We start from the raw sequence: 25,388 nt of genomic DNA, 5'->3' as shown, positions 1-25,388 counted from the left end.
CAATGTCCTATACATCCCTGACTACCGTAGTGTCTGTAATACATCCTCACAATAACAACTCCCCCATTCACAATGATCTATACATCCCTGCCTACCGTAGTGTCTGTAATACATCCTCACAATAACAACTCCCCCATTCACAATGATCTATACATCCCGACTACCGTAGTGTCTGTAATACATCCTCACAATAACAACTCCTCCATTCACAATGATCTATACATCCCCGACTACCGTAGTGTCTGTAATACATCCTCACAATGACAACTCCCCCATTCACAATGATCTATACATCCCCGACTACCGTAGTGTCTGTAATACATCCTCACAATAACAACTCCCCCATTCACAATGATCTATACATCCCCGACTACCGTAGTGTCTGTAATACATCCTCACAATGACAACTCCCCCATTCACACTGCTATATAGGACAGACTCACCGCGCCGTCTCTTAAATGTGCAGGCCTTTTGTTACACTTACCGTCCGCTATGGGTTTCATCAGGTAAAATGCCACGTTCATGAACATGAAATAGCCAGGCCTTGAATCTCAAGCCTTGTTACAGTCTATCACCCATATTGGGTTAGCTGAGATATAATGTAAAGAATTACACTATCACCCGCTATGGGTTTCATTAGGCTATTTCGATTTCAGTGGCCGACCGTGAGTAAGACTATCAAAATGCTTGTGCGAAATGCTTGTGTTTCTAGCTCCAACAGAGCAGTAATATCTAACAAGTAATATCTAACAATTTCACAACAATACACTACAAATCTAAAGTAAAGGAATGGAATTAAGAATGTATAAATATTAGGACGAGCAATCTCGAATTAAATAGACTAAAATAGAGTAGAATAGAATACAGTATATACATATGAGATGAGTAAAACAGTATGTAAACATTATTAAAGTGACCAGTGATTCCATGTCTCTGTATACAGGGCAGCAGTCTCTAAGGTGCAGGGCAGGGTACTGGGTGGAGGACGGATAGTGACAGTGACTAAGTTCAGGGCAGGGTACTGGGTGGAGGCCGGCTAGTGACAGTGACTAAGTTCAGGGCAGGGTACTGGGTGGAGGCCGGCTAGTGACAGTGACTAAGTTCAGGGCAGGGTACTGGGTGGAGGCCGGCTAGTGACAGTGACTAAGTTCAGGGCAGGGTACTGGGTGGAGGCCGGCTAGTGACAGTGACTAAGTTCAGGGCAGGGTACTGGGTGGTAGCCGGCTAGTGACAGTGACTAAGTTCAGGGCAGGGTACTGGGTGGAGGCCGGCTAGTGACAGTGACTAAGTTCAGGGCAGGGTACTGGGTGGAGGCCGGCTAGTGACAGTGACTAAGTTCAGGGCAGGGTACTGGGTGGAGGCCGGCTAGTGACAGTGACTAAGTTCAGGGCAGGGTACTGGGTGGTAGCCGGCTAGTGACAGTGACTAAGTTCAGGGCAGGGTACTGGGTGGAGGCCGGCTAGTGACAGTGACTAAGTTCAGGGCAGGGTACTGGGTGGAGGCCGGCCTGTGATGGCTGTTTAGCAGTCTGATGGCCTTGAGATTAGAAGCTGTTTTTCAGTCTCTCGGCCCCAGCTTTGATGCACCTGTACTGACCTCGCCTTCTGGATGATAGCGGGGTGAACAGGAAGTGGCTCGGGTGGTTGATGTCCTTGATGATCTTTTTGGCCTTTCTGTGACATCGGGTGGTGTAGGTGTCATGGAGGGCAGGTAGTTTGCCCCCCGGGTGATGCGTTGGGCAGACAGCACATGTAAGAGGGTGGTGTATGAATGTCTGTCAGAGCAGTATGTTAGTTGATTTAATATACATTTAGGAGTTTTTAACACATAATATTTCTTACAAAAAAAAAACAAGAAGTGATGTAGACAGTTTGTTCTCTACTTTGATCCAGGGAAGAACAACATTAATTTTGTTGACATTAGCTTTCTGGGAACATTGCAGGGGGATGACGTGCTGCTCTGTTCTGGGCCAGCCATAGTTTTATTATGTCTTTCTGACCATCTTACCAGGCAGTAGTCAAGATAAGATACTTGTTTGGTCCAGTGTAGTTTTAAGAGTCGATTGACGCACACTAAAATTCCAAATGGAATAGCTAAATGATCCATGGTATGACCATCTTAAAACAATTCCATGTGTTAAGCTGAGTATATCTTTGACCATCTTAAAACAATTCCATATGTTAAGCTAAGCATTTCTTTATCACAGGTCTTCTTCACATTACCCATGTCCAAAACCACGGCAACGCACAGTATTAGACAGAGCCATGATCACATGGAACTACCTTCACAGTATTAGACAGAGCCAAGATCACATGGAACTACCTTCACAGTATTATACAGAGCCATGATCACATGGAACTACCTTCACAGTATTAGACAGAGCCATGATCACATGGAACTACCTTCACAGTATTAGACAGAGCCATGATCACATGGAACTACCTTCACAGTATTAGACAGAGCCATGATCACATGGAACTACCTTCACAGTATTAGACAGAGCCATGATCACATGGAACTACCTTCACAGTATTAGACAGAGCCATGATCACATGGAACTACCTTCACAGTATTATACAGAGCCATGATCACATGGAACTACCTTCACAGTATTATACAGAGCCATGATCACATGGAACTACCTTCACAGTATTAGACAGAGCCATGATCACATGGAACTACCTTCACAGTATTAGACAGAGCCATGATCACATGGAACTACCTTCACAGTATTAGACAGAGCCATGATCACATGGAACTACCTTCACAGTATTAGACAGAGCCATGATCACATGGAACTACCTTCACAGTATTAGACAGAGCCATGATCACATGGAACTACCTTCACAGTATTAGACAGAGCCATGATCACATGGAACTACCTTCACAGTATTATACAGAGCCATGATCACATGGAACTACCTTCACAGTATTAGACAGAGCCATGATCACATGGAATTAACTTCACAGTATTAGACAGAGCCATGATCACATGGAACTACCTTCACAGTATTAGACAGAGCCATGATCACATGGAACTACCTTCACAGTATTAGACAGAGCCATGATCACATGGAACTACCTTCACAGTATTATACAGAGCCATGATCACATGGAACTACCTTCACAGTATTAGACAGAGCCATGATCACATGGAATTAACTTCACAGTATTAGACAGAGCCATGATCACATGGAACTACCTTCACAGTATTATACAGAGCCATGATCACATGGAACTACCTTCACAGTATTAGACAGAGCCATGATCACATGGAACTACCTTCACAGTATTAGACAGAGCCATGATCACATGGAACTACCTTCACAGTATTAGACAGAGCCATGATCACATGGAACTACCTTCACAGTATTAGACAGAGCCATGATCACATGGAACTACCTTCACAGTATTAGACAGAGCCATGATCACATGGAACTACCTTCACAGTATTAGACAGAGCCATGATCACATGGAACTACCTTCACAGTATTATACAGAGCCATGATCACATGGAACTACCTTCACAGTATTAGACAGAGCCATGATCACATGGAATTAACTTCACAGTATTAGACAGAGCCATGATCACATGGAACTAACTTCACAGTATTAGACAGAGCCATGATCACATGGAACTACCTTCACAGTATTAGACAGAGCCATGATCACATGGAACTACCTTCACAGTATTAGACAGAGCCAAGATCACATGGAACTACCTTCACAGTATTAGACAGAGCCATGATCACATGGAACTACCTTCACAGTATTAGACAGAGCCATGATCACATGGAACTACCTTCACAGTATTAGACAGAGCCAAGATCACATGGAACTACCTTCACAGTATTAGACAGAGCCATGATCACATGGAACACCCTCCCATCTCCTATGACTCAGCAAACAGCAAAACAACTCATGGAACGGCGGACACACACACACACACACACACACACACACACACACACACACACACACACACACACACACACACACACACACACACACACACCATGTTCGTTGTTGTGTTGTTTATATATGGTTTGTATTTTACAGTTGTGTGACTGTCCTTGTCTGTCAGTGTATCTGTGTTTCGTTACTTGTCATGTTTTTTGGTCGACCCCCCCCCCCCCCCCCGGGAGCTAATTGGTTACCAAATAAATAAACAGACAGACCCCTTCCCATCAATACAACCGTTGAATCAATATGTTTTTAGCCTGGCAGTTCACAATCCAAGGTAACACTAAGTCATTTCGTCTCCTCAACTTGCTCAATAGCCACATTATTCGTCATCACATCCAGCCGAGTTTTAGACCTTAGTGAATGATTTGTACGAACTATTATCCTCTTAGTCTTATATATATATATATATATATATATATATATCTTAGTCTTATATATATATATATAGGACCAGTTTATTACTGAAAACCTATTCTGGAACTAACAGGAACTCTCTGCAGTGATTTCACTTGATGTGGCCACTGATGTGTATAGGATTGAATCGTCGACATGCAGTGCATTCGGAAAGTATTCAGTATTCAGACCCCTTGACTTTTTCCACATTTTGTCATGTTACAGCTTTATTTCTAAAATTGATTGATGAGGGGAAAAATGTATTCAATCTACTCACAACACCCCATAATGACAAAACACTGAAATATCACACTTACATAAGTATTCAGACCCTTGGCTCAGGTACATCCTGTTCCCATTGATCATCCTTGAGATGTTTCTACAACTTGATTGGAGTCCACCTGTGGTAAATTCAATTGATTGGACATGATTTGGAAAGGCACACACCTGTCTATGTAAGGTCCCACAGTTGACAGTGCATGTCAGAGGAAAAACCAAGCCATGGAGGTCGAAGGAATTGTCCGTAGAGCTCAGAGACAGGATTGTGTCAAGGCACAGATCTGGGGAAGGGTCCCCAAGAACACAGTGGCCTCTATCATTCTAAAATGGAAGAAGTTTGGAACCACCAAGACTCTTCCTAGAGCTGGCCGCCCGGCCAAACTGAGCAATCGGGGGAGAAGGACCTTGGTCAGGGAGGTGACCAAGAACCCGATGGTCACTCTGACAGGGCTCCAGAGTTCCTCTGTGGAGATGGGAGAAGGGCTCCAGAGTTCCTCTGTGGAGATGGGAGAACCTTCCAGAAGGACAACCATCTCTGCAGCACTCCACCAATCAGGCCTTCATGGTGGAATGGCCAGATGGAAGCCACTCCTCAGTAAAAGGCACATGACAGCCCGCTTGGAGTTTGCCAAAAAGCATCTAAAGGACTCAGACCACGAGAAACAACACTCTCTGGTCTGATGAAACCAAGATTGAACTATTTGGCCTGAATGCCAAGCGTCACGTCTGGAGGAATCCTGGCACCATCCCTACGATGAAGCATGGTGGTGGCAGCATCACGCTGTGGGGATGTTTTTCAGCGGCAGGGACTGGGAGACTAGTCAGGATCAAGGCAAAAGATGAACGGAGCAAAGTACAGAGAGATCCTTGATGAAAACCTGCTCCAGAGCGTTCAGGACCTCAGACTGGGGTGAAGGTTCACCTTCCAACAGGACAACAACCCTAAGCACTCAGCCAAGACAACGCAGGAGTGGCTTCGGAGCCCGGACTTGAATCCGATTGAACATCTCTGGAGAGACCTGAAAATAGCTGTGCAGCGACGCTCCCCATCCAACTTGACATAAATTGAGAGATCTGCAGAGAATAATGGGTTACTCTCAAAATACAGGTGTGCCAAGTTTGTAGTGTCAATCCCAAGAAGATGTCGAGGCTGTAATCGCTGCCAAAGGTGCTTCAGTGATATTGTGATATTTCAGTTTGTTTGTTTTTTATTGTATTGTGTGTAGGGTGATGAGGGAAAATGTTTTATTTAATCAATTTCAAGAATAAGGCTGTAACGTAACTAAATGTGGAAAAAGTAAAGCTGTCTGAATACTTTCCAAATTCACTGTACACACACACACACACAGGCATTGTTAAAGGCTAGCGGTAGGTCATTAGTAAAAATCGCAATCAGTAATGGGCAAAGACAGCTGCCTTGCAGAATACCACACTCGACATTGGCTCCCATTAAATGAAACCCTCAGTGTTCTATTAAATCAATATCGAGGATGAAAATCCATAACACATACGTTTTTCCACTAGCAGATTATGGTCAATAACATCAAAGGCTCCACTGTAGTCTAACAAGTACAGCTTCCACAATCTTCCTATTATGAATTTATTTCAGCCAATCATCAGTCATTTGTCTCAGTCTCAAGTACATGTTGACTTGCCTTCTCGATAGGTACGCTGAAAGTCTCTGGTCAAACACAAATCTTTCCCAAAAGTTTGCTAAGAGCCGGCAGTAGTCTGATTGGTCAGCTGTTAGAACAAGTAAAGGGTGCTTTACCATTCTTGGGTAATGACGTTCAGTTTCCCTCCAGGTTCTGAGGGGGGAAATATTCTCTCAGCCTCATTGCAAAATGTGTAGAATAGCAGACAATTAGCTTTAAAAATGCATAATTCTCTCAGCCTCATTGTAAAATGTGTAGAATAACATGATATTAGCAATAAAACTGCACACTTTTCTCTCTGCCCCATGGAACTATGTTTAGATTTGTAGGGAATTATCATAAAAAACGCAAAATTATCTCAGCCTCATGGCAAAATATGTAGAATAGCATGAGATTATCTCTAAAACTGTGATTTTTTTTCTCTCTCTTTGCCCCATTTTTCCAATAGTTCAGTCTTCCTTCTTTCTGTCTTCCTGCCTAAATATTCTTGTCACTGTTTAGAATGTTCGGTGTGACGTTGTAAATTGCAAAGTAACAATGTAAGAAGTCTGCAAAGTTTGTCATCAGAAAACCTCAGGAACGCTACCCCTCTCTCGCGCCATTTATTTTTGTTGAAATGGAATTGACATTTTAACTGTGTGTGTGTGTGTGTGTGTGTGTGTGTGTGTGTGTGTGTGTGTGTGTGTGTGTGTGTGTGTGTGTGTGTGTGTGTGTGTGTGTGTGTGTGTGTGTGTGTGGTATAGAATTCGGACAGACAGAGGGGTAAACCTCTAGGAGAGTTGAACACAGAAGAAGTCTGCCGGTGGTTCAGCACTATCGGCCTTCAGAAGAGACTCCAGTTCATCAGAGGTAACACCCTTTCATCATGTCCCTCCTCGATTTGATCCGCTGAACAAACCATGTCATCTCTGAAAGTATTTACATCTCAGTAGGAAATAGATGCTGAATTAATGAGTACATGTGTCTGATCTTAAGGATATGGATTTTTTTTTTTTTTTTTAATTACATACCCAAATTTAACTGCCTGTAGCTCAGGCCCTGAAGCAAGGATATGCATATTATTGGTACCATTTGAAAGGAAACACTTTGAAGTTTGTGGAAATGTGGAAATTCGACACCTGCATTGCTTGCTGTTTGGGGGTTTTAGGCTGGGTTTCTGTACAGCACTTTGAGATATCAGCTGATGTAAGAAGAGCTATATAAATACATTTAATTTGATTTTGAATGTAGGATAATATAACACAATAGTAAAAGATAATACAAAGAAAAAACCAACCATTCTTTTGTATTTTTTTTGTACCATCTTTGAAATAAATGCAAGAGAAAGGCCATAAAGTATTATTCCAGACCAGCTGCAATTTAGATTTTGGCCACTAGCCCTATAGGTCTTGTTACTGCAACAGTCAAATGTACAACAATGTATCTGAAATGCAGCAATACACATCAACAACTGTTGTTTTATAAAGCTTTATAACATCCTCTTTGGGAAAGGCGTGCCGTTAGCGGTGAAATTGCAGAGCGCCAAATTCAAATGAAATTACTATAAATATTTAACTTTCATAAAATCACAAGTGTAAAAATCAAAATAAAGCTTAACTTGTTGTTAATCCAGCCGCTGTGTCAGATTTCAAAAAGGCTTTACGGCAAAAGCAAACCATGCGATTATCTGAGGACAGCGCCCCGCATACAAACATATGAAAAACATGTTTCAACCAGGCAGGTGCGACACGGAAGTCAGAAATAGCGATATAATAAATGCCTTACCTTTGATGATCTTCTTCTGTTGGCACTCCAAAAGGTCCCAGATACGTCACAAATGGTCCTTTTGTTCGATAATGTCCTTCTTTATATCCATAAAAACTCAGTTTAGCTGGCGCGCTTCAGTCAATAATCCATCTAGTTTCCCTCCATCAAAATGCATACAAAATGAATCCCAAACGTTACTAATAAACTTTTCCAAACAAGTCAAACAATGTTTATAATCAAACCTTAGGTATCCTAATACTCAAATAAACGGAGAATAGTATGTTCATTAAAGGAGATAAATAAGAAAGAACGCGCTCTCTTCCACGTGCTTGGAAACACTACAGCCAAAATGGGAGCCACTTAGAGAAACTACAATTTCTGGCTCATTTTTCCAAAAACCAGCCTGAAACTCTTTCTAAAGACTGTTGACATCTAGTGGAAGCCCTAGGAACTGCAATCTGGGAGGACTTCGCCTTATAATAAAAGTGACAGCCATTGAAAACAGTGGTAGGCTGAATTTGTTTTTTTGGGGAGGGGGGGGTGGTTTGTCCTCGGGGTTTCGCCTGCCATATCAGTTCTGTTATACTCACAGACATAATATTAACAGTTTTAAAAACTTCAGAGTGTTTTCTATCCAAATCTATATGCATAATCCTAGCTTCTGGGCCTGAGTAACAGGCAGTTTACTTTGGGCACGCTTTTCATCCGGATGTGAAAATATTGCCCCCTATCCCAAAGCAGTTTTAACACAAGACAGATATTGGTCTCCACTACGACATACAGGTGTCAAATGTGTCCGAAATGCATCCGTCCAGTAGGCCACACCTAAACTATAGTCTACTGTAGCCTATCAGAACTAATACACCTAAACTACAGCCTACTGTAACCTATCAGAACTAATACACCTAAACTACATTCTACTGTAGCCTATCATAACTAATACACCTAAACTACAGTCTACTGTAACCTACTGTAACCTATCAGAACTAATACACCTAAACTACAGTTTACTGTAACCTATCAGAACTAATACACCTAAACTACAGTCTACTGTAGCCCATCATAACTAATACACCTAAACTATAGTCTACTGTAACCTACTGTAACCTATCATAACTAATACACCTAAACTATAGTCTACTGTAGCCTATCATAACTAATACACCTAAACTACAGTCTACTGTAACCTATCAGAACTAATACACCTAAACTATAGTCTACTGTAGCCTATCAGAACTAATACACCTAAACTACAGTCTACTATAACCTACTGTAACCTATCATAACTAATACACCTAAACTACAGTCTACTGTAACCTACTGTAACCTATCAGAACTAATACACCTAAACTACAGTCTACTGTAACCTACTGTAGCCTATCATAACTAATACACCTAAACTACAGTCTACTGTAACCTACTGTAACCTATCATAACTAATACACCTAAACTATAGTCTACTGTAGCCTATCAGAACTAATACACCTAAACTACAGTCTACTGTAACCTATCAGAACTAATACACCTAAACTACAGTCTACTGTAACCTATCATAACTAATACACCTAAACTACAGTCTACTGTAACCTACTGTAACCTATCAGAACTAATACACCTAAACTACAGTCTACTGTAACCTACTGTAACCTATCATAACTAATACACCTAAACTACAGTCTACTGTAGCCTACTGTAACCTATCAGAACTAATACACCTAAACTACAGTCTACTCTAGCCTATCAGAACTAATACATCTAAACTACAGTCTACTGTAACCTATCAGAACTAATACACCTAAACTACAGTCTACTGTAACCTACTGTAATCTATCATAACTAATACACCTAAACTACAGTCTACTGTAGCCTATCAGAACTAATACACCTAAACTACAGTCTACTGTAACCTATCAGAACTAATACACCTAAACTATAGTCTACTGTAGCCTATCAGAACTAATACACCTAAACTACAGTCTACTATAACCTACTGTAACCTATCATAACTAATACACCTAAACTACAGTCTACTGTAACCTACTGTAACCTATCAGAACTAATACACCTAAACAACAGTCTACTGTAACCTACTGTAGCCTATCATAACTAATACACCTAAACTACAGTCTACTGTAACCTACTGTAACCTATCATAACTAATACACCTAAACTATAGTCTACTGTAGCCTATCAGAACTAATACACCTAAACTACAGTCTACTGTAACCTATCAGAACTAATACACCTAAACTACAGTCTACTGTAAACTATCATAACTAATACACCTAAACTACAGTCTACTGTAACCTACTGTAACCTATCAGAACTAATACACCTAAACTACAGTCTACTGTAACCTACTGTAACCTATCATAACTAATACACCTAAACTACAGTCTACTGTAGCCTACTGTAACCTATCAGAACTAATACACCTAAACTACAGTCTACTCTAGCCTATCAGAACTAATACATCTAAACTACAGTCTACTGTAACCTATCAGAACTAATACACCTAAACTACAGTCTACTGTAACCTACTGTAATCTATCATAACTAATACACCTAAACTACAGTCTACTGTAGCCTATCAGAACTAATACACCTAAACTACAGTCTACTGTAACCTATCAGAACTAATACACCTAAACTACAGTCTACTGTAACCTACTGTAACCTATCATAACTAATACAGCTAAACTACAGTCTACTGTAGCCTATCAGAACTAATACACCTAATCTACAGTCTACTGTAACCTACAGTAACCTATCATAACTAATACACCTAAACTACAGTCTACTGTAACCTATCAGAACTAATACACCTAAACTACAGTCTACTGTAATCTATCAGAACTAATACACCTAAACTATAGTCTACTGTAACCTACTGTAATCTATCAGAACTAATACACCTAAACTACAGTCTAATGTAACCTATCAGAACTAATAAACCTAAACTAATGTCTACTGTAATCTATCAGAACTAATACACCTAAACTACAGTCTACTGTAACCTACTGTAACCTATCATAACTAATACACCTAAACTATAGTCTACTGTAGCCTATCAGAACTAATACACCTAAACTACAGTCTACTGTAACCTATCAGAACTAATACACCTAAACTACAGTCTACTGTAACCTACTGTAACCTATCAGAACTAATACACCTAAACTACAGTCTACTGTAGCCTATCATAACGAATACACCTAAACTACAGTCTACTGTAACCTACTGTAACCTATCATAACTAATACACCTAAACTATAGTCTACTGTAGCCTATCAGAACTAATACACCTAAACTACAGTCTACTGTAACCTATCAGAACTAATACACCTAAACTACAGTCTACTGTAACCTACTGTAACCTATCAGAACTAATACACCTAAACTACAGTCTACTGTAACCTATCAGAACTAATACACCTAAACTACAGTCTACTGTAACCTATCATAACTAATACACCTAAACTACAGTCTACTGTAACCTATCATAACTAATACACCTAAACTACAGTCTACTGTAACCTACTGTAACCTATCAGAACTAATACACCTAAACTACAGTCTACTGTAACCTATCAGAACTAATACACCTAAACTACAGTCTACTGTAACCTATCATAACTAATACACCTAAACTACAGTCTACTGTAACCTATCATAACTAATACACCTAAACTACAGTCTACTGTAAACTATCAGAACTAATACACCTAAACTACAGTCTAATCACACATAGGGCCTATATTATCAGATGGAGAGACAAGACGATGTTGAGAATAGTGAACGGAATTAAGCACAATGGCACATGAAAGAGAGCGACTCTGACGCCCCGTGTGGCTCAGTTGGTAGAGCATGGTGTTTGCAGCGCCAGGGTTGTGGGTTCGATTCCCACGGGGGACCAGTACGGGAAAAAAATGTATGAAATGTATGCATTCACTACTGTAAGTCGCTCTGGATAAGAGCGTCTGCTAAAATGACTAAAATGTAAAATGTAAAACGTAAGTCTAGATACAAAAGGCTTCTTTTAACTGCTTCTACCCCCGAGCCGTAAGACTGCTGAACAGCTAATCAAAAGGCTGCCCCCCTTTCGTATTTACACTGCTACTACTCGCTGTTTATTATCTATGCCCCTACTTCCTACATGTACAAATTACCTCCACTAACCTATACACTTAGGGGCACGGGAATAAATAACTGTGTCGCTATTACTATTCAGGGATAAACCAACATTACAATGGAAATTAGTAACTACTGATTAGACTGAATTCCACCAGCAGATATACACTGAGTATTCACAACATTAGGAACGCCTTCCACAGGGACGCTGACCCATGTTGACTCCAATATACACTGAGTATTCACAACATTAGGAACGCCTTCCACAGGGACGCTGACCCATGTTGACTCCAATATACACTGAGTATTCACAACATTAGGAACGCCTTCCACAGGGACGCTGACCCATGTTGACTCCAATATACACTGAGTATTCACAACATTAGGAACGCCTTCCACAGGGACGCTGACCCATGTTGACTCCAATATACACTGAGTATTCACAACATTAGGAACGCCTTCCACAGGGACGCTGACCCATGTTGACTCCAATACACACTGAGTATTCACAACATTAGGAACGCCTTCCACAGGGACGCTGACCCATGTTGACTCCAATATACACTGAGTATTCACAACATTAGGAACGCCTTCCACAGGGACGCTGACCCATGTTGACTCCAATATACACTGAGTATTCACAACATTAGGAACGCCTTCCACAGGGACGCTGACCCATGTTGACTCCAATATACACTGAGTATTCACAACATTAGGAACGCCTTCCACAGGGACGCTGACCCATGTTGACTCCAATACACACTGAGTATTCACAACATTAGGAACGCCTTCCACAGGGACGCTGACCCATGTTGACTCCAATACACACTGAGTATTCACAACATTAGGAACGCCTTCCACAGGGACGCTGACCCATGTTGACTCCAATACACACTGAGTATTCACAACATTAGGAACGCCTTCCACAGGGACGCTGACCCATGTTGACTCCAATATACACTGAGTATTCACAACATTAGGAACGCCTTCCACAGGGACGCTGACCCATGTTGACTCCAATATACACTGAGTATTCACAACATTAGGAACGCCTTCCACAGGGATGCTGACCCATGTTGACTCCAATATACACTGAGTATTCACAACATTAGGAACGCCTTCCACAGGGACGCTGACCCATGTTGACTCCAATACACACTGAGTATTCACAACATTAGGAACGCCTTCCACAGGGACGCTGACCCATGTTGACTCCAATACACACTGAGTATTCACAACATTAGGAACGCCTTCCACAGGGACGCTGACCCATGTTGACTCCAATACACACTGAGTATTCACAACATTAGGAACGCCTTCCACAGGGACGCTAATAGTTCCCCAATGAGTGTTTTAAATTGCCCAATCAGACCGTCCAATTGTAGTGCATTTTGCAATTGGTCCCAGCAATGAGGTGCATTAATAAAACTACAAGCGGATTTACCTAATTCGCTGGGGACCCGAGGGATCTCATGTTTTAAAAAAAAAAAAAAAAAAATTCTTTAATAACAATGAAGTTGTGTAAGTTGGAAGCTTTGTGTGGTAGGGCTTTGTAAACAAAAAGGGAATGATGAAGTGATCTACGGGACTTTAGTAAAGTTCAGCTGACCTTTTGATACAGGATGCAGCGATGCGTATTAAAACTGTCACCTGTGATTTAAAACGTTATGGTGCATTGGTAGACGGCATACAAAGGTTTAAGAGTAGTGACAACATAATCAAGAACTGGCAGGAAAAGATGACTGTACAATCTACTTCCTGCTATTTAGGGAGAGGAAAGATCTATTTCAAAAAACAAAAAAAATAAGTCCGCTTTAAATCTTATCTTTTTAACTAGCTCATCCGTAATGTTATTTTTTTTTTTTAAACATTAAGTCTTTTTCAATCCAGATGCTCTGATATTTGTAGGCGGGAACCTGATCGATGGGAGAACCAACCGTTAAATAAATGTATAGCCAATTGCAGCTCTAACATAGCCTGGTATTGAAGTCAATGTACCAAGAGGAGGACGGAAGCTAGCTGTCCTCCGGCTACATCATGGCATCACCCTACAGAGTGATGTTGAGGCTACTGTAGACCTTCATTGCAAAACTGTGTGGTTTTAATAAATTATTTGGTGAGGTGAATATATTTAGTCGGGATAACCTTTTTATGTTTCACTATTTAAAAAAAATAAAATAATGAAATTCACTGAGTAGGATGGTCCTCCCCTTCCTCCTCTGAGGAGCCTCCACTGATGTCCTGGCCTAAAGCCTGACTGGTGAGCTAAAAGGACAACAGCTGAGAAATTACCAAGTGTTCAGAAAATATTTAGCTAAACATTAACGTATTAAGATCGCAGAGATCACCACCTTTTGTGGAGCGGGAGAACACCTAATAATAATAATAATATAAATAATAATAATAATACTGAATAATACCCAAGAAAATTGATCAATTTAAAATATGAGCCAAGGGCTCCACAATCAGAGGTGCAGCAAACCATAGAAGACAAGGGTCAAGCATGTCTGGACTTTTAAACATCTGTAACAAATCACAGCATCCAAAAGTTCCCTAGTGACTTCCTAGTGACTTCCTAGTGACTTCCTAGTGACTTGACGAAGACAGAACACTGGGACACCATTTACAGAAGCAGGCAAGTCTGTGATTGAACAGGGGTGAGCGGTCTGTGATTGAACAGGGGTGAGCGGTCTGTGATTGAACAGGGGTGAGCGGTCTGTGATTGAACAGGGGTGAGCGGTCTGTGATTGAACAGGGGTGAGCGGTCTGTGATTGAACAGGGGTGAGCGGTCTGTGATTGAACAGGGGTGAGCGGTCTGTGATTGAACAGGGGTGGGCGGTCTGTGATTGAACAATGGGTGAGCGGTCTGTGATTGAACAATGGGTGAGCGGTCTGTGATTGAACAGGGGTGAGCGGTCTGTGATTGAACAGGGGTGGGCGGTCTGTGATTGAACAATGGGTGAGCGGTCTGTGATTGAACAGGGGTGTGCGGTCTGTGATTGAACAGGGGTGGGCGGTCTGTGATTGAACAATGGATGAGCGGTCTGTGATTGAACAGGGGTGAGCGGTCTGTGATTGAACAGGGGTGAGCGGTCTGTGATTGAACAGGGGTGGGCGGTCTGTGATTGAACAATGGGTGAGCGGTCTGTGATTGAACAGGGGTGTGCGGTCTGTGATTGAACAGGGGTGGGCGGTCTGTGATTGAACAATGGATGAGCGGTCTGTGATTGAACAGGGGTGAGCGGTCTGTGATTGAACAGGGGTGAGCGGTCTGTGATTGAACAGGGGTGAGCGGTCTGTGATTGAACAGGGGTGAGCAGTCTGTTATTGAACAGGGGTGAGCAGTCTGTGATTGAACAGGGGTGAGCGGTCTGTGATTGAACAGGGGTGAGCGGTCTGAGATTGAACAGGGGTGAGCGGTCTGTGATTGAACAGGGGTGAGCAGTCTGTGATTGAACAGGGGTGAGCAGTCTGTGATTGAACAGGGGTGAGCGGTCTGTGACTGAACAGGGGTGAGCGGTCTGTGATTGAACAGGGGTGAGCGGTCTGTGATTGAACAGGGGTGAGCGGTCTGTGATTGAACAGGGGTGGGCGGTCTGTGATTGAACAGGGGTGAGCGGTCTGTGATTGAACAGGGGTGAGCGGTCTGTGATTGAACAGGGGTAGGCGGTCTGTGATTGAACAGGGGTGAGCGGTCTGTGATTGAACAGGGGTGAGCGGTCTGTGATTGAACAGGGGTGAGCGGTCTGTGATTGAACAGGGGTGAGCGGTCTGTGATTTAACAGGGGTGAGCGGTCTGTGATTGAACAGGGGTGAGCGGTCTGTGATTGAACAGGGGTAGCGGTCTGTGATTGAACAGGGGTCAGCGGTCTGTGATTGAACAGGGGTGAGCGGTCTGTGATTGAACAGGGGTGAGCGGTCTGTGATTGAACAGGGGTGAGCGGTCTGTGATTGAACAGGGGTGGGCGGTCTGTGATTGAACAATGGGTGAGCGGTCTGTGATTGAACAGGGGTGTGCGGTCTGTGATTGAACAGGGGTGGGCGGTCTGTGATTGAACAATGGGTGAGCGGTCTGTGATTGAACAGGGGTGAGCGGTCTGAGATTGAACAGGGGTGAGCGGTCTGTGATTGAACAGGGGTGAGCGGTCTGTGATTGAACAGGGGTGAGCGGTCTGTGATTGAACAGGGGTGAGCGGTCTGTGACTGAACAGGGGTGGGCGGTCTGTGATTGAACAGGGGTGAGCGGTCTGTGATTGAACAGGGGTGGGCGGTCTGTGATTGAACAGGGGTGAGCGGTCTGTGATTGAACAGGGGAGGGCGGTCTGTGATTGAACAGGGGTGAGCGGTCTGTGATTGAACAGGGGTGAGCGGTCTGTGATTGAACAGGGGAGGGCGGTCTGTGATTGAACAGGGGTGAGCGGTCTGTGATTGAACAGGGGTGAGCGGTCTGTGATTGAACAGGGGTGAGCGGTCTGTGATTGAACAGGGGTGAGCGGTCTGTGATTGAACAGGGGTGAGCGGTCTGTGATTGAACATGGTTGAGCGGTCTGTGATTGAACATGGGTGAGCGGTCTGTGATTGAACAGGGGTAGCGGTCTGTGATTGAACAGGGGTAGCGGTCTGTGATTGAACAGGGTTGAGCGGTCTGTGATTGAACAGGGGTGAGCGGTCTGTGATTGAACAGGGGTGAGCGGTCTGTGATTGAACAGGGGTGAGCGGTCTGTGATTGAACAGGGGTGTGCGGTCTGTGATTGAACAGGGGTGTGCGGTCTGTGATTGAACAGGGGTGAGCGGTCTGTGATTGAACAGGGGTGAGCAGTCTGTGATTGAACAGGTGTGAGCAGTCTGTGATTGAACAGGGGTGAGCAGTCTGTGATTGAACAGGGGTGTGCGGTCTGTGATTGAACAGGGGTGAGCGGTCTGTGATTGAACAGGGGTGAGCGGTCTGTGATTGAACAGGGGTTGGCGGTCTGTGATTGAACAGGGGTTGGCGGTCTGTGATTGAACAGGGGTGAGCGGTCTGTGATTGAACAGGGGTGAGCGGTCTGTGATTGAACAGGGGTGAGCAGTCTGTGATTGAACAGGGGTGAGCAGTCTGTGATTGAACAGGGGTGAGCAGTCTGTGATTGAACAGGGGTGAGCAGTCTGTGATTGAACAGGGTTGAGCAGTCTGTGATTGAACAGGGGTGAGCAGTCTGTGATTGAACAGGGGTGAGCAGTCTGTGATTGAACAGGGGTGAGCAGTCTGTGATTGAACAGGGGTGAGCAGTCTGTGATTGAACAGGGGTGAGCAGTCTGTGATTGAACAGGGGTGAGCAGTCTGTGATTGAACAGGGGTGAGCAGTCTGTGATTGAACAGGGGTGTGCGGTCTGTGATTGAACAGGGGTGAGCGGTCTGTGATTGAACAGGGGTGAGCGGTCTGTGATTGAACAGGGGTTGGCGGTCTGTGATTGAACAGGGGTGAGCGGTCTGTGATTGAACAGGGCTGAGCGGTCTGTGATTGAACAGGGGTGAGCGGTCTGTGATTGAACAGGGGTGAGCAGTCTGATTGAACAGGGGTGAGCAGTCTGTGATTGAACAGGGGTGAGCAGTCTGTGATTGAACAGGGGTGAGCAGTCTGATTGAACAGGGGTGAGCAGTCTGTGATTGAACAGGGGTAGGCGGTCTGTGATTGAACAGGGGTGAGCAGTCTGTGATTGAACAGGGGTGAGCAGTCTGTGATTGAACAGGGGTGAGCAGTCTGTGATTGAACAGGGATGAGCAGTCTGTGATTGAACAGGGGTAGGCAGTCTGTGATTGAACAGGGGTGAGCAGTCTGTGATTGAACAGGGGTGAGCAGTCTGTGATTGAACAGGGGTGAGCAGTCTGTGATTGAACAGGGGTGAGCAGTCTGTGATTGAACAGGGGTGAGCAGTCTGATTGAACAGGGGTGGGCGGTCTGTGATTGAACAGCACTCTTTTCAGAGTTGTCCTTATTCCTGCTATTTCTCCTGTAAGATAAATGGCCTACAGCAATAACATATTGGTTAAAACGTCAGTCATTTCAGTCTGATAGTCTGATAACTGGCCTGCTGTAATAACATGTCATTTCAGTCTGATAACTGGCCTGCTGTAATAACATGTCATTTCAGTCTGATAACTGGCCTGCTGTAATAAGATGTCATTTCAGTCTGATAGTCTGATAACTGGCCTGCTGTAATAACATGTCATTTCAGTCTGATAACTGGCCTGCTGTAATAACATGACATTTCAGTCTGATAACTGGCCTGCTGTAATAACATGTCATTTCAGTCTGATAGTCTGATAACTGGCCTGCTGTAATAACATGTGATTTCAGTCTGATAGTCTGATAACTGGCCTGCTGTAATAACATGTCATTTCAGTCTGATAACTGGCCTGCTGTAATAACATGACATTTCAGTCTGATAACTGGCCTGCTGTAATAACATGTCATTTCAGTCTGATAGTCTGATAACTGGCCTGCTGTAATAACATGACATTTCAGTCTGATAGTCTGATAACTGGCCTGCTGTAATAACATGTCATTTCAGTCTGATAACTGGCCTGCTGTAATAACATGTCATTTCAGTCTGATAGTCTGATAACTGGCCTGCTGTAATAACATGTCATTTCAGTCTGATAACTGGCCTGCTGTAATAACATGTCATTTCAGTCTGATAACTGGCCTGCTGTAATAACATGTCATTTCAGTCTGATAACTGGCCTGCTGTAATAACATGTCATTTCAGTCTGATAACTGGCCTGCTGTAATAACATGTCATTTCAGTCTGATAACTGGCCTGCTGTAATAACATGTCATTTCAGTCTGATAACTGGCCTGCTGTAATAACATGTCATTTCAGTCTGATAACTGGCCTGCTGTAATAACATGACATTTCAGTCTGATAGTCTGATAACTGGCCTGCTGTAATAACATGACATTTCAGTCTGATAGTCTGATAACTGGCCTGCTGTAATAACATGTCATTTCAGTCTGATAACTGACCTGCTGTAATAACATGTCATTTCAGTCTGATAGTCTGATAACTGGCCTGCTGTAATAACATGACATTTCAGTCTGATAGTCTGATAACTGGCCTGCTGTAATAACATGTCATTTCAGTCTGATAACTGGCCTGCTGTAATAACATGTAATTTCAGTCTGATAACTGGCCTGCTGTAATAGCATGTAATTTCAGTCTGATAACTGGCCTGCTGTAATAACATGTCATTTCAGTCTGATAACTAGCCTGCTGTAATAACATGTCATTTCAGTCTGATAACTGGCCTGCTGTAATAACATGTCATTTCAGTCTGATAGTCAGATAACTGGCCTGCTGTAATAACATGACATTTCAGTCTGATAGTCTGATAACTGTCCTGCTGTAATAACATGACATTTCAGTCTGATAGTCTGATAACTGGCCTGCTGTAATAACATGTCATTTCAGTCTGATAGTCAGATAACTGGCCTGCTGTAATAACATGACATTTCAGTCTGATAGTCTGATAACTGGCCTGCTGTAATAACATGTCATTTCAGTCTGATAGTCTGATAACTGTCCTGCTGTAATAACATGACATTTCAGTCTGATAGTCTGATAACTGGCCTGCTGTAATAACATATAATTTCAGTCTGATAACTGGCCTGCTGTAATAACATGTCATTTCAGTCTGATAGTCTGATAACTGGCCTGCTGTAATAATATGACATTTCAGTCTGATAGTCTGATAACTGGCCTGCTGTAATAACATGACATTTCAGTCTGATAACTGGCCTGCTGTAATAACATGTCATTTTAGTCTGATAACTGGCCTGCTGTAATAACATCTAATTTCAGTCTGATAACTGGCCTGCTGTAATAACATGTCATTTCAGTCTGATAACTGGCCTGCTGTAATAACATCTAATTTCAGTCTGATAACTGGCCTGCTGTAATAACATCTAATTTCAGTCTGATAACTGGCCTGCTGTAATAACATGTAATTTCAGTCTGATAACTGGCCTGCTGTAATAACATGTCATTTCAGTCTGATAACTGGCCTGCTGTAATAACATGTCATTTCAGTCTGATAGTCTGATAACTGGCCTGCTGTAATAACATGTCATTTCAGTCTGATAACTGGCCTGCTGTAATAACATGTCATTTCAGTCTGATAACTGGCCTGCTGTAATAACATGTCATTTCAGTCTGATAACTGGCCTGCTGTAATAACATGACATTTCAGTCTGATAGTCTGATAACTGGCCTGCTGTAATAACATGTCATTTCAGTCTGATAACTGGCCTGCTGTAATAACATGTCATTTCAGTCTGATAACTGGCCTGCTGTAATAACATGACATTTCAGTCTGATAGTCTGATAACTGGCCTGCTGCAATAACATGTCATTTCAGTCTGATAACTGGCCTGCTGTAATAACATGTCATTTCAGTCTGATAACTGGCCTGCTGTAATAACATGACATTTCAGTCTGATAGTCTGATATCTGGCCTGCTGCAATAACATGTCATTTCAGTCTGATAACTGGCCTTCTGTAATAACATGTCATTTCAGTCTGATAACTGGCCTGCTGTAAAAACATGACATTTCAGTCTGATAGTCTGATAACTGGCCTGCTGTAATAACATGTCATTTCAGTCTGATAACTGGCCTGCTGTAATAACATGTCATTTCAGTCTGATAACTGGCCTGCTGTAAAAACATGACATTTCAGTCTGATAGTCTGATAACTGGCCTGCTGTAATAACATGTCATTTCAGTCTGATAACTGGCCTGCTGTAATAACATGACATTTCAGTCTGATAACTGGCCTGCTGTAATAACATGTCATTTCAGTCTGATAGTCTGATAACTGGCCTGCTGTAATAACATATAATTTCAGTCTGATAACTGGCCTGCTGTAATAACATGTCATTTCAGTCTGATAACTGGCCTGCTGTAATAACATGTAATTTCAGTCTGATAACTGGCCTGCTGTAATAACATGTCATTTCAGTCTGATAACTGGCCTGCTGTAATAACATGTCATTTCAGTCTGATAACTGGCCTGCTGTAATAACATGTCATTTCAGTCTGATAGTCTGATAACTGGCCTGCTGTAATAACATGACATTTCAGTCTGATAGTCTGATAACTGGCCTGCTGTAATAACATGACATTTCAGTCTGATAACTGGCCTGCTGTAATAACATGTCATTTCAGTCTGATAACTGGCCTGCTGTAATAACATGTAATTTCAGTCTGATAACTGGCCTGCTGTAATAGCATGTAATTTCAGTCTGATAACTGGCCTGCTGTAATAACATGACATTTCAGTCTGATAGTCTGATAACTGGCCTGCTGTAATAACATATAATTTCAGTCTGATAACTGGCCTGCTGTAATAACATGTCATTTCAGTCAGATAGTCTGATAACTGGCCTGCTGTAATAACATATAATTTCAGTCTGATAACTGGCCTGCTGTAATAACATGTCATTTCAGTCTGATAACTGGCCTGCTGTAATAACATGTCATTTCAGTCTGATAGTCTGATAACTGGCCTGCTGTAATAACATGACATTTCAGTCTGATAGTCTGATAACTGGCCTGCTGTAATAACATTTCATTTCAGTCTGATAACTGGCCTGCTGTAATAACATGTCATTTCAGTCTGATAACTGGCCTGCTGTAATAACATGTCATTTCAGTCTGATAACTGGCCTGCTGTAATAACATGTCATTTCAGTCTGATAACTGGCCTGCTGTAATAACATGTCATTTCAGTCTGATAGTCTGATAACTGGCCTGCTGTAATAACATGACATTTCAGTCTGATAGTCTGATAACTGGCCTGCTGTAATAACATGTCATTTCAGTCTGATATAGAATCGTAGTTCAATAGAACCTCATTGGGCAGAGAGGTGTGGCTGCTTCTTTTCAGTGATTCATTATCCTTCCATAACGTTAAATAAATACAAACCCTTATCAATCTACACACAATACCCCATAATGACATCCCAGTACCCCATAATGACGTCACAATACCCCATAATGATGTCACAATACCCCATAATGACATCACAATACCCCATAATGACGTCCCAATACCCCATAATGACGTCCCAATACCCCATAATGACATCACAGTACCCCATAATGACATCCCAGTACCCCATAATGACGTCACAATACCCCATAATGACGTCACAATACCCCATAATGACATCACAATACCCCATAATGACATCACAATACCCCATAATGACGTCCCAATACCCCATAATGACATCCCAATACCCCATAATGACGTCCCAATACCCCATAATGACATCACAATACCCCATAATGACATCCCAATACCCCATAATGACGTCACAATACCCCATAATGATTAAGCAAAACATTATTTTTGCAAATGTATTAAAAATAAAAAAACATTTTTTTTTCACCTTTATTTAACCAGGTAGGCAAGTTGAGAACAAGTTCTCATTTACAACTGCAACCTGGCCAAGATAAAGCAAAGCAGTTCGACACATATAACAACACAGTTACACATGGAATAAACAAACATACAGTCAATAATACAGTAGAAAAATAAGTCTATATACAATGTGAGCAAATGAGGTGAGATAAGGGAGGTAAAGGCAAAAAATACCATGGCAAAGTAAATACAATATAGCAATTAAACACTGGAATGGTAGATTTGTAGTGGAAGAAAGTGCAAAGTAGAAATAATGGGGTGCAAAGGAGCAAAATAAATAAATACAGTAGGTGAAGCGGTAGTTGTTTGGGCTAAATTATAGATGGGCTATGTACAGGTGCAGTGATCTGTGAGCTGCTCTGATAGCTGGTGCTTAAAGCTATTGAGGGAGATAAGTGTTTCCAGTTTCAGGGATTTTTGTAGTTCGTTCCAGTCATTGGCAGCAGAGAACTGGAAGGAGAGGCGGCCAAAGGAGGAATTGGCCTTGGGGGTGACCAGAGAGATATACCTGCTGGAGCGCGTGCTACTTAAATACCTCATTTACATAAGTATTCAGACCCTTTGCTATGAGACTCAAAATTGAGCTCAGGTGCATCCTGTTTCCATTGATCATCCTTGAGATGTTTCTACAACTTGATTGGAGTCCACCTGTGGTAAATTCAATTGATTGGACATGATTTGGAAAGGCACACACCTGTCTATATAAGGTCCCACAGTTAACAGTACATGTCAGAACAAAAACCAAGCCATGAGGTCGAAGGAATTGTCCGTAGAGCTCCGAGACAGGATTATGTCGAGGCACAGATCTGGTGAAGGGTACCAAAAAATGTCTGCAGCGTTGAAGCAATTTGGAACCACCAAGACTCTTCCTAGAGCTGGCCGCCCGGCAAAACTAAGCAATCGGGGGAGAAGGGCCTTGGTCACGGAGGTGACCAAGAACCTAATAGTAACTCTGACAGAACTACTGTACTTTCAGTTTTAATGCCGACATATGAAGTTCTTGTTGTGGATTGAAAGCCTGCATTGTGTTGCTTTAATATTTAATGAAATTATTAGACTATTTGTTTTTACTTCTTGAAAACGTTGAAATAAATGAACTTGTGTGGCTAATGTAGGCTATAGGCTTTTAAAATTAATTTGAAAAATACGATCCGATGATGGAACTCCAAGGGAAAACTTGCAATGTATTCCAGGCTTAAGTCTGCTGAAGTTTTTACTGACCTTTGACCCTTGACAGAGGCAGAGCTATGTGGGGCTGATATAGCCTCCATAGACCTCAACACCCTCGATGTCCTTCACATCTCCAGCCTGCAGGAGAGAGAGCAGCTTTTGTCAGCCGTCTACAGAGAACTGCACCCACCATCCACAACCTCACAGAGACTGGACTTACTACTGGGTATGATAAATTAATCAGCTGATTAGTTGGTCAATCGATCAATTGGTTAATCGATTATAAGATCCATTCATCAATCAATCAATAAATCAATCAAACAATGATTGATCTTTATTGTTGAATGTGTTGTCTCAAATAGTATGTCATTCATCAGTAATACAAATAATGATTGATTTGGATTTCTATTGCGTTTTTTCCAGATTATCAAAGCGTTTTTCAATGTTACTCTGTCAATCCTCCGTCAAGTACTTCATACTGGATAACAAGCATTTCCTTTATAAGCAGTGTATTTTTCTTCCCTGTAGAAACCTTGGGTCCTAATAACGTAGAGAAATTCACAGCAGCATTAGTGAATATGAGCAAATCGAAGTCCTCTCCGCAAATAAGCTGCCTCAACATTAATCCAATGAATTCCTTCAAGTTCAAGTATGTATGTCTACCAATTATCAGGACTAACCCATAATTCTATTCTATATTGTAAATATATATTTCCTTTGTTTCTTTTGGTTGCTGCCTGTAATGGATGCCAAAGCCCTAACCCTTTGGTCCAGAGGAACTCTCAGCTGATGGAGACCACCATAAACGGTAATAACTGCATTTTGTTGATTTGTCAATGTTCATTTAACATCATACTGTACACTAGAGCAGATCACAGAGAGAGAATGATTTGTGATGTTCTCTCTACCGTATCAATCTACTGTATGTTGATGTCCTCTCTACTGTATCAATCTACTACAGTGAGGGAAAAAAAGTATTTGATCCCCTGCTGATTTTGTACGTTTGCCCACTTACAAAGAAATGATCAGTCTATAATTTTAATAGTAGGTTTATTTGAACAGTGAGAGACAGAATAACAACAACAAAATCCAGAAAAACCCATGTCAAAAATGTTATAAATTGATTTGCATTTTAATGAGGGAAATAAGTATTTGACCCCTCTGCAAAACATGACTTAGTACTTGGTGGCAAAACCCTTGTTGGAAATCACAGAGGTCAGACGTTTCTTGTAGTTGGCCACCAGGTTTGCACACATCTCAGGAGGGATTTTGTCCCACTCCTCTTAGCAGATCTTCTCCAAGTCATTAAGGTTTCGAGGCTAACGTTTGGCAACTCGAACCTTCAGCTCCGTCCACAGATTTTCTATGGGATTAAGGTCTGGAGACTGGCTAGGCCACTCCAGGACCTTAATGTGCTTCTTCTTGAGCCACTCCTTTGTTGCCTTGGCCGTGTGTTTTGGGTCATTGTCATGCTGGAATACCCATCCACGACACATTTTCAATGCCCTGGCTGAGGGAAGGAGGATCTCACCCAAGATTTGACGGTACATGGCCCCGTCCATCATCCCTTTGATGCGGTG

General features: G+C 42.2%; 1 protein-coding gene across 1 annotated transcript in view; it reads left to right on the top strand.

Annotated features, from left to right (window-relative positions):
* Window positions 1-25,388, top strand: part of LOC106589993 (uncharacterized) — a 43,548-nt gene that overhangs the window by 5,502 nt on the left and 12,658 nt on the right. Inside the window, exons 4-7 of the mRNA XM_014180472.3 lie at window positions 7,037-7,142; window positions 23,876-24,034; window positions 24,337-24,457; window positions 24,564-24,616. Of these exons, the coding sequence (XP_014035947.2) occupies window positions 7,037-7,142; window positions 23,876-24,034; window positions 24,337-24,457; window positions 24,564-24,616 (439 nt within the window). The remainder of the gene's footprint in view (window positions 1-7,036; window positions 7,143-23,875; window positions 24,035-24,336; window positions 24,458-24,563; window positions 24,617-25,388) is intronic.

This window comes from Salmo salar, chromosome 28, assembly GCF_965601325.2.
Source record: "Salmo salar chromosome 28, fSalSal1, whole genome shotgun sequence".
Classification (NCBI taxonomy): Eukaryota; Metazoa; Chordata; class Actinopteri; order Salmoniformes; family Salmonidae; genus Salmo; species Salmo salar.
This window is presented reverse-complemented; position numbering and strand designations above follow the sequence as displayed.